Source organism: Labeo rohita, chromosome 3 (assembly GCF_022985175.1).
Source record: "Labeo rohita strain BAU-BD-2019 chromosome 3, IGBB_LRoh.1.0, whole genome shotgun sequence".
Taxonomy (NCBI): domain Eukaryota; kingdom Metazoa; phylum Chordata; class Actinopteri; order Cypriniformes; family Cyprinidae; genus Labeo; species Labeo rohita.
Window position 1 is genome coordinate 28,774,004 of NC_066871.1, and position 11,421 is coordinate 28,785,424.

Consider the following 11,421-nt stretch of genomic DNA (forward strand, 5'->3'; position numbering starts at 1 on the left):
TGTTAAATAGAAAACTGCTTTTGACTCTGATATGCTTTCAGGGGTTTAATCTGGGAGAACTTTGTTAGTCTGTGATTTCTGTGTATTGACTGAAGTCATTGATGTTGGCACACCTGAATCAGAACCTTTTCAATGACCAGAACTCCTAATATGATTCATTACACTAAAATGGCAAGTTTTCTTGGTACTTTAAAGTGAAAACACTACAGAAGGAATCAAGTCCTTGTGTGGAAAAATGACAAAAGCATTTGGAGAGCAGCATGATATGATGCTTCCGGAGTTTATGGCATGCCAATCCCCTCCTTCAACGGCAGAATCAGAAACAGACAAAAGTATATGAGCTTTTGTACGCTTGAAGCGGAGCCTTCACAGCTGTCCATATCTTCTCAGAGGGTGAGGGGGCATTCACTAACACTTGTACAGTATCTAACAGCAACACATTTTTACCCTTAACCCTGCCAACAAGAGAATGTGTCGACAATACCTTGAAGCAATCTCTGTTCTGCTGCTATAGTAGACAAGATGACAGCTTCAAGTCACCCAAAAACGTAATGTATCCAGTGACATTCCATTGAAAGCAGCTCACAGGCCAAAGCAGGTGTGTACTACATATGCTATCAGTCTTTGCACTGATTTACAGTAAAAACTAATTGTCCATTTTTTTTTTTTACACATTTTAATTAGGATTTTAGGTTAAACTGTATATGAATGTACTAAGGAAAGTGTACATCTTTGGTCCTCGAACTGATCATTGTTGTTATAACAAGTTTAAAATACATTTTAAATGGCCCTGCAGTATGACAGATGATTATAAAAATATAAATAATATCCATGTACAATCCATGGGCTCTGTCTACTAATATTAGCTCATAAAAAATTAGCATATATAGACTGCCGTTCAAAAGTTTTGGATCAGTAAGATTTTTAATGTTTTTTCTTTTTCTTTTTTTCTTTTTGATTAAAAATACAGTAAAAAAACAGTAATACTGTGAAATTTTAATATACCTTACATTCCTGTGATCCAAAGCTGAATTTACTCAGCATCATTACTCAAGTCTTCAGTGTCACATGATCCTTCAGAAATCATTTTAATATGCTGACTTATCAGTGTTGGAAACAGTTGTGCTGCTTATTTTTTTTTAATTTTTTGGAATCTGTCATACAATACTTTTTTCAAGATTCTTTGATTAATACATTGTTAAAGAGAACAGCATTTTTTAAATAGAAATCTTTTGTAACAATATACACTAATGTTTAAAATTAATGTTTTAAAGTTTGAGGTCAGTAAATTCTTCTTTTTTTTCTTTAAAAAAATTTACACTTTTATTTAGCAAGAAAGTTTTAATTTGATTAAAAAAAAAAAAGTGATAGTAAAGACTTAGTCTTAGATAGTGTTAAAAAATGATTTTGAACAAATACTATTCTATTTAACTTTTAATTTATCAAAGAATCCTGAAAAAGTATCACAGGTTCTAAGAAAATATTAAGCAGTACAACTGGTTTCCAACATTGATAATTAATCAGCATATTAGAATGATTTTTGAATGATCATGTCACACTCAGGACTCAAGTAATAATGCTGAAATTTCAGCTTTGCATCACAGGAATAAAGTAAAAAACGGTTATTTTAAATGATAATAATACTTTATAATATTACAATTTTACTGTATTTTTGTTAAAATAAATGCAGACTTGGTAAGATGCATATACAGTAAATCTTTTTATTATTTTTTTTTTAATGGAGCTTCGGCTTTCTTTGGTTTTTCTATGTGATCGAAAAGTGTACTGCATTAATGCAATTTTCAGTCTCTTCTAAAAAGTAGGAGATGGAATATCCACTCAGAGAGTGCCTATCATATTCCATGGCTTTCTGCACAGACAGCCAACCAATACGGTAAAGAGGTAATAAACAACATATAGAATGTCATGTGACCTCCTGAAAGCTTGGAATAGAAGCAGAGTGCTTTATCCCACAGTGAGTACAGTATATTCACTTATCATATTTAGCTTCCTACGACATGTAAAATTCATAATTTGTTTCGCCTCAATGAGCCGCTGCAAATGTCCCAATCACACAAAGTAAATAATAGACTTGAAGGCGTTTTATTGACATAATACAAACACAGTGGTTTGTAATCTGTAGTGATGCAATGATAAGCACATATCCATCATGCAGAATGTGAGATAAGGAACTTGGATATTTTGTTTTTAATATAAAAATCAATTCATCAGAGCAACAGTCGCTGAGTAGGCAGCATTACCCTCAGGCCACACCATGAAACCGTACATTGTGCGTATTTACAATCTCGCAAATTGTTTGTGCATGTGTGTGCATACCAAACACACTCACAATCGAGTCCACTAGTAGTGCGTAAGTTATCTAATTTCTAGTATTAATCATGTAAGCTGCCAACCATAAATGGACGCCACACATTCCAATTAATCTTATAACAGCATCAGTAGTGACTATGTGTGATGAAAAGGCATATATCTGATAATGCTTAAACATTCAAACTCAAGCTTTAGGTACTGAGAACTACAAAATCAGTTGACCGAGCATGGTCCATCCACGTACATACATGACCCTTAGACCTCAGCTGTCAAGAAATGGGCAAAATGTTAAGCAAAACATGCAATGGATAAAACAAAAGATCAAATACAGTTTTTTGGGACAGTGCATATTGCATCTCTCCATTAACAATCAGCTAAGACTACTAAACTAATAAGACTACTAAAACTTTTTGTGCCATCATTTTTGCTGTATGAAATGTATAAATAAAAGTCTGTGAACGGCCTAAAAATTCAATTTTGTAAAATAAAAAAAATGTAAATGTTTGAAACCCAAAATATTTTTAAAAAGTTTAAAGTTTTTTTTTTAAACTCCTCATACTGAAAAGTAGAACAGAACTCTTTAACATAATAATGCATGTTGAATGCTACTCTGTGTTAAATGTCTGTGACCCCATGAAATGGCATGAAACTTTAAACCAGTGACTTTATGAAAATGTGTGTGTACATATCTAGCAAAAGTACTTAAGATTTAGTCACACATGGGCAACCTCCACTTTGCTACTCAACCACCTGGAATGACAACACCTGCCCAGAAAGTTTACATCTGATTTGCATATAGTTGACAAAGATAGAGTGCTCTCTGACAGATTTGACAGCGAGAGGTTAATTTTACATGGAGAGAAATACTGAATAGTACATATAGTAGTATAATGATAAAAATAGACAAATAATGTGGATATGCTGTACCACAAAAAATTGACTTTTTAACTGCTGTTTTTGACTTGCTTTTCAGTTAAATTTTCTAAAAACAAGATCATTTTAGTTGCTCGAGAATCAACACTGCGTAAGATATTAAGCCTTGTTTTCAGAGGATGATTCTTGAAAGTACAACAAGTTAAAAACAAGTGTATAAATCTATTTCAAGCAAATATTTTTTGTTTGATTTTTTTTTTTACTGGAAAACAAGACAAGATTATTAGGAATATGATTTTTCTGTGGAATTGATTACAATAGATAAGCTAACATTGAAGAAAAGGTTCTACATTTATCTTAAATTGGTAAAGCATCATTTTGAGAGACCTGAGATGGATGGAGCGATATTTTGAAGTATATACACAAAACAAAAGAGAAAGAGAACGAGAGAATAAGAGAATGATAGAACGATAGAACAATAGAACAACAGAAAAATAGATAGAACGATAGAACGATAGATAGATAGATAGATAGATAGATAGATAGATAGATAGATAGACAGATAGATAGATATATAGATAGATAGATGAAAAATATTCCAAAATGTGATTTCAGAGAATAAACATGATATGACTTGGCTGAAGCATTCATTTCATACTAACCTGAACGAGGTCAACCCCTAACACATCAGATTGCGACAGTCTAAACAACATCAACCTTTCACGGCCCTCCTGTCTCGGTTTAACAAAGAATAATAGCCTGATTTCACGCAAAGTCCCATTTTTCTTTTTTAGATACGCCTGTGAAGTACAGTATCTGAATCATGTCAGCAGATCTTTTGCATAGTTTGACTAAGAGGACATTAAGATGAGTTATTGTGCCCCCATCTGCAAAATATTTGATTTATTGAATGCTATGGTAATATGTTTGCACCAGCAAATTAAGTGTGGACACATATTTACTCAGAATTCTTATAAAGTGGAAAAGAGACTCATACAGGACAGCAAGAGAGATGTATAGACAGACAAAACTATAGATAGAACGATAGAAAGAACAATAGATAGATAGATAGATAGACAGATAGATAAATAGATAGATGATAGATAGAAAATAAATAGATAGATAAGATAATACAACAAAACAATAGAACGCCAGAACGATACATAGAACGATAGACAGATAGAACGATAGATAGATACGATGATAGATAGATAGATAGATAGATAGATAGATAGACAGACAGATAACAATACAACAAAACAATAGATAAAACAATAGAGTAAAATGGCGAAAACCAAACAGATGCCATTGTTTCTACTGCTCCATCATTGGTTGTTTGCATCAGTGGACTAAGATAAATTATCTAGATCACTTTGAAAGTTAAATTCAGACAATCTACATGTCCTATATTTGTTTATTATAAAAATGACTTGGATAATTTACACAGATGGCTCATTTAACCTCTGTGCAACATATGAAAATAAGGACATGACTGACTTTGGGTAGGTGTCACTTCACAAAGGATGGATGCAGGAGGAAAATCATTCAATTTGTATAGCGATTTTCTTAATATCCCACTTTACATGTACAATGGAAATACCTCTATCTCCGCCTACAGGCATAAATTATTCTGCAAAGCCGGTGTGTATCAATACTCTTACCGCACATCAGCCACTCAAGCGAGGACATAGAGGAAGGGAGGTGGGTGAAGGGCATGAGCCAGCTTTCAGAACTGAGAAAGGCCTGGGTTCAAGGAACTGTAAGGGAAAAATCATAATAACAGGATTTAATTTGTGGTGTTAAGGTTAACATGTGCAGCTTAGTCTACAAACTCTCAATGTTGAGCATGTGGTGTGGAATGAAGAAAGAAAACGACATTTGAATGGCTTCAAGGGCCATTCATTATGCAAGTTAATGACTTGGACATGCAAAAAAATGTAGTTATGAGGTAGTTATGATGGAAGCCCCATTACTTGCATCTGCATTTTAGGTTTTGCCTGGCAAAATAGGAAAGGAACTGCCAAAGTATACAAATTGAATAATAAACATAATTTCAGTTTTAAGGTTCTATATACCATAACCAATAAAATTTAACATTTTCATAGAATTGATCCCATACATTATTCACAACTGTTAAATAAATGAGTGACATCACATACTTGAGCTTAAGTTTCATTGGTTAAAATATACAGGTTATTTTGGTCTCACAACCTTGAGTGTTCAGAAAGGAAACACGTGGCATGCAATGACGCCATTTAGACCCAGCTAGGCCACACCTACGCTACAGCTCAAAAATAAAACCTAACTGAAGTCGAACTCAAAGTTTTTTGCTAATATCAGGTTTTTTTTCGTAGGAAGTTTTTTAGTATCCAAACCTGAATTGTTGCTTGCATTTTAAAATATTGCGAACAATCCCGTCAGACGACCGTAAGACATCGGCCAGATGAATTAATTTAATGTATCTACAATACATTAAATTAATGTAATAATAACAAATACGAAGTTAAAAAGCAAGAATTCTTTCATGTTTAAAGCCATAAACAGTTATTTTTTCTCTTACTTACTTGCGAACGAATACAGCGAACCGCGAGGGTGCGCAGCGGCTTTTTTTCTCGGTCTGAAGAACGTTTAATCTTGCAAAAAATAGTTCTTGGCTAAAGCCTAATAGTTAAGACGTAATAATTAATTACTTAAACATCAATAAAATAAATAAATGTCGATTTATTTATTAATAATGTATCAATTATATTAATAAAACTACTATTATTATTATTAGTCTATTATTTTTATACAATTTAAGTATTTTAAATTGTTATTTTCCTGTGTTCTTTTCCAGCTATAAATGGAGTCTCCTTTATAAATATTTTATCTTGTATGTTCTGAAAGGAAATAAACTTTACGTTATCATTCTTCTCTATCACATTCATTTCAAAATCTGCACATCATTATTGCTTGAATATCCCTCACACACCCCTAATATAATTTGAACAAATTATTTTGGCGGTCATTTGAAGAACCGTTAAAACGAACGTCAGATTTGAAAATATTAGGGTTTTCGAATTCTTAATTTCTTTAATCAAAAACACTAGCAAGCGTCGTTGAATCTTACATAACATTAATGATTCGTCCGTGATCATAGAAATATTAACTGTTCCAATTTAATAAAAAAGGTTGTATATAAGCCTATGTTTACGCAGTAATGACGTTGGTTCTCGCTTGTATAAAACATTTAAACCAATCAGCTGATGGATTCGTTTAAAACAACCAGAAGACCAGATGCTTTGAGGACTCTTGGGTGTAGGACAGAGCTACAACAGTACTAAAAACTGCTCAAAGTAGCTTGGAATCTAACTAGACAATCACTTGGCACGTGAACCGACAGATAACAAATCACTGTGGGCGTTATATTGTTACCCTTTCTTGTACCACCATGTACTAATGAGCAAATATATTCGAACTTCTTCAACCCCCCTATATTGAGCGTGGGCTTTATATGAAGAGGAAGACTTGCTCTGCATTGTCATCTTAATTAATTATTAGCTTCTCTCTTCTCTTGCTGTCCACCAACGCCTGTCAAGCAATCCGCGATGCAGATGAACTCATTAGTCTGACTTACAATCATAAAGTTTGTGAAGCTTAGATGTTTAGAAAGCGTGCTTTTATAACCTACTGTTTTAAAACAAAAGTTACAAACTGTAAAGACTATGTTTCTAGTTTTGACCGGCAGTTGGAGTCAACGAAGAGAGAACAATTCCAGACAGAAATGCAGCAACACAAGTTTCTAAAGGCTGTGAGGGAAAAGGGAACTCGTTGCGGTTCTTTTCCTGCTCGTTTGGACTCAACAGAAGGCTTGCTGTCGACCTAATTTCGTTTTGGTAACAGATCAGTTCAGTGATTCAATTAGACGGGTCCAAAGCCAACCCGGGCCGATCTGTGAACCGTGGCGTCACTTCCAATTCGAGTGTTAAAGAGATTTCCTTCCTAAACACACATAATGAACTCTGCGTTCGGCCAGTCTTATAGGCAACACTGAACATTACTCTTATTAAAGAGGACAATCGCGTAGGCCTACCTCAGCCGATTACAGTACGAAGATAACGCATTATTCACTAAGCTCACGCGATTAAAACTAGAAACTAAAGAGGAGATGAAGAACAAAATCTCAATGCAAAAGTCTGAAACGCTCTTTCTTTATTTCTCTTTCTCTCATTCGGAGAGCCTTTCACGCAGGGTTTGACATATTCTAGCTGTTATCAGATTGATGGGCTAGTTTGATTGAAGTGGCTTTGTCATGCAAATGTCAAACGCGTGATGGATGGTCGCCGTGCGCTGACAAACTTCTGGAGGTCCCCTCACCATTGGCGCCGTGACGTCTCACGTGACCAGCAGCTGAGGTAAAGATGTGTTATAGGGAAGCACGGGCAAATACTCCAGAGGTAAGCATTTCCCCCCTTCCGCATGACATACTGTTGCGAGCTTGCAGGACAGGAGGCTCTCCCGATCTCTCAGGTTGACCCTCCGCCATTAATTGCGCATGGACAATTCCAGAATGAACTCTTTTTTGGAGTACACAATTTGTAACCGTGGGACGAACGCCTACTCGCCCAAGGCTGGATACCACCACTTGGATCAGGCGTTCTCGGGCCCCTTCCATTCCGGACACGCAAGTGACAGCTATAACGCTGATGGACGACTTTACGTAGGGGGGAGCAACCAGCCAGCAGCAGCAGCACAACATCAGCACCAGAGCGGTGTCTACGCGCATCACCAGCATCAAACTCATCAGAATGGCGTTGGCCTTACCTACGGTGGCACGGGGACTACGAGTTATGGAACTCAGGCCTGCGCCAACCCGGACTACGCTCAACAACAATATTTCATCAACCCTGAGCAGGATGGGATGTATTATCACTCATCAGGGTTTTCAAACTCAAACGTCGGTCCTCACTATGGCTCCATGGCTGGTGCATACTGCGGGGCGCAGGGAGCCGTTCCAGCCGCACCTTACCAGCATCACGGATGCGAAGGCCAGGACCACCAGCGAGGCTACTCACAAGGCACCTACGCCGACTTATCGGCCTCCCAAGGAAGAGAGAGGGACACGGAACAGTCGCCACCTGGGAAGACATTCGATTGGATGAAAGTCAAAAGGAACCCTCCTAAAACAGGTGGAGTGAATTGCCTCTATGTGCTGTATTCTCAAAACAAGAGCAGATATGCCTTACATCTATCTTTAAAGATTGCAGGTCACCAAAATATACCATTAGGCAATTCTCAAATTAGAAACGTTTTTACTTCAGACAGATCTAAAGTAAAAAGACAGATAAGTTATAAGCAGGCCCGTTCACTTCAGTTTCAACCCGTTTCCCTCTGCGTTAATGCATCGAACAGACATGCTTTCGTTCGCCCTAGGAAATGCACCAGCAGTGTTATCCTTAGCATGTCCCCGGTTCTCGCCGCGCAACATTCGTTTTTGTTGGCCTCCATTGTGTTCTTAAGCTTTCGTCTCCTGTCCCAGCAGTGTTTGCCTCATAACGATTTAGTGCACCAACTTTTACGCACAGGGGCCACCATTTTGACATACTGTACAAATTGAGTGGTCATAAAGCCATCTTTGGGGAGTATTGAATTGCATGTATTCCACAGACCCCTTTATGAGTTCTTTCAAAATTGATAACATATACAAGCAGGGGAAATAATGTTAAGGTTAACAAAAGTTTGCAATACCATATAACTTGTTGACTTCTTGGTATGATACAGCAATTTAAATTGTCACATCTAATACAGGTTAAGAACAAGAGCACACTTGATTTTTGTTGGTTTGTTTATAAAATGAGCCAGTTTATTTACGTGTTTAATTGTCTGACAAACTGCCATCTAACTATTCTTTCATTTTGTCCTCGCAGCTAAAGTGGCCGATTACGGACTGGGACCGCAAAACACAATCCGGACGAATTTTACAACGAAACAACTGACGGAGCTCGAGAAAGAGTTTCACTTCAGCAAGTATCTCACCCGAGCGCGGCGAGTTGAAATTGCTGCCACGCTTGAGCTGAACGAGACACAGGTTAAGATATGGTTTCAGAACCGCCGAATGAAACAGAAGAAGCGAGAGAAGGAGGGACTCGCGCCTGCTTCGTCCAACTTGTCTAAAGACCTCGAGGAACACTCTGATCACTCAACTTCAACATCTCCAGGAGCTTCTCCAAGTCCGGATTCCTAACCGTGGACAATAATTTCGGGTACATTAAACAACAGATTCGAAATATATCGTAAAGTCTATTAATTTAAGCATTCCACAATGTGCCCGAAAGTCCTTCTCGTCTTTTTTTTTTTATGATGGACAATTCGTTTTAGGAAAGACTGAAGAGCAAAGAGCCTTTTAGCACAAAAATGAACATAGTTACACCATCGGCTCAAACTAAATTTCCAATACTCCTTGGAAACGTTTGTGTGTGTTATACAGGGTATTTCTACTATTATGATAAATATAATGCACTTTCACAATGTTTACAAGTGTCTAAACGAACCTAACTGACTTTACAGGGAGTTTATTGTGTTGTTAAAATGTGTTGGTGTTTTTTTGTTGCGTTTCTGAAAATGTATTTTTAATTTGGTGTACACATTTCATATATTTGAGTCTTGAGGATTGTAGCTATAGGGGTTTTCGGACTTCTTGCACTATGCGTTTACAGGGTAGGCCTTTACTGAGCACCAGCACAATTTAATGGAATATGTGAACGATTACTTCACAGCGTGCACTGTGATATTCTATTATTTGTCGATTTACAGCGAGAAAATAATTAATACTGTGTTCCAAGTCAGGTAGAATTAACTACATAAATTTGGTTCTATTCAGTTTGTAGAAAAAAGGCAATACAGGGTTTTTAAAATGTACTTTTCTTAATTAAAACATTTAAAGAATTTGATCTCTTAGCCTAGTATTTTCTTAAAGCGCAGACGAGCTAAGTTTTATTAGTTGTTGTCTGTATGATTCCGTAATCTAAATGTCTCAATCAAATGCTTCTGTCAGTTCTTTATCTACCTCAAATAAAAACAATATTTTACTGAACAAGTCTCTGCCACCAGATGTATGCGTGAATATATAATACAAGAATAAATATAATGCATAAATATAAAAATAAATAAATAAAATTAAAGGGGGAAAACGTTAATATGGAATAAATGATGACAAAGGTTTAACAACTCTTCATTTGGAGAGTGAGAAAGCGACCACCAGTCAGTACTGTTACAGGATGCTCGGAGCACGGAACGGAATGTTGTTGAGCAATCAGGGTGGTTAAAGATGACCTTTTTACCTCGGTGTGCTTCTGGGATATCTAAACATCCAAACAAACTCTCTCGCTGAGTGGTTCAGGGGTGGCACAAATAGCACTGAGCCTGAGCAAATTAAAAGAAAGACAAGCTTTCAAGAAACGGAACAGGATTGTGGGCGGTGCATTTGAGTTATTGAGTGTTGTTATGAATGGGCTTCTTATTTACTCGCTAAACACATTAAACACTTTCGAAACCATAAATCTTGTCCGCTACATGCATTGAATTATCATTCTCGAGTGTTCAACAACAAATAAAGCACTCTTAAAAGTGACAAAATATCGACTTTACATTAGCTCTCAAATTCTGACGGTTGCTATATATTATTGTAATTGACAAAGATATGTTAGTCATCCAAAAAATCCGCAGAATTAAAATTGTGCCGTGACAGTTTGATGATGTTCGGTCTTTGCAGCAGTGTTAACATTAGGTTCAGAGGAAAACAATGCTGGGTTGCAGTGGCATTCACGCACACCAGCTCCCTGGGTGGTTCTGTTACTGAAACGCATCTCTCTCACCAGGCCAATGTTTATGTGGCAAGAAAGACAACACATATTGTAACAAGCAGTTCCTTCGAGCGAAGGCAAAAACTTATCAGGCACGTTAAAGAAATGTTCAAAAACATTTAAGCATATTTAATTATGATTAAATATATGACTATTATGACTTAAGTGTCACTAGGATTCTTAATATCCCTAAAAGTTTTTCATAAGAAAAATTCCATAAGAAAAAAAAAATGTGTTGCATTTAAGAACTTCAAAATATACACACAAATAATGTAAACAAATACAAACGATTTGGCTCAACATACAACTGGAAATAAAGACGATATACAGCAATTGTTCTATGATTCTCTCTCGACCATCTGCTGGTGCAGATTTC

General features: G+C 36.4%; 1 protein-coding gene across 1 annotated transcript; it reads left to right on the plus strand.

Annotated features, from left to right (window-relative positions):
- Positions 1-7,738: 7,738 nt before the first annotated feature.
- hoxb1a (homeobox B1a) lies at positions 7,739-9,748 on the plus strand. Its single transcript, XM_051106036.1, has 2 exons — positions 7,739-8,372; positions 9,111-9,748. The coding sequence occupies exons 1-2, from the start codon at positions 7,739-7,741 to the stop codon at positions 9,425-9,427; spliced, it is 951 nt and encodes a 316-aa protein (XP_050961993.1). The 3' UTR covers positions 9,428-9,748.
- The last annotated feature ends 1,673 nt before the right edge of the window (positions 9,749-11,421 follow it).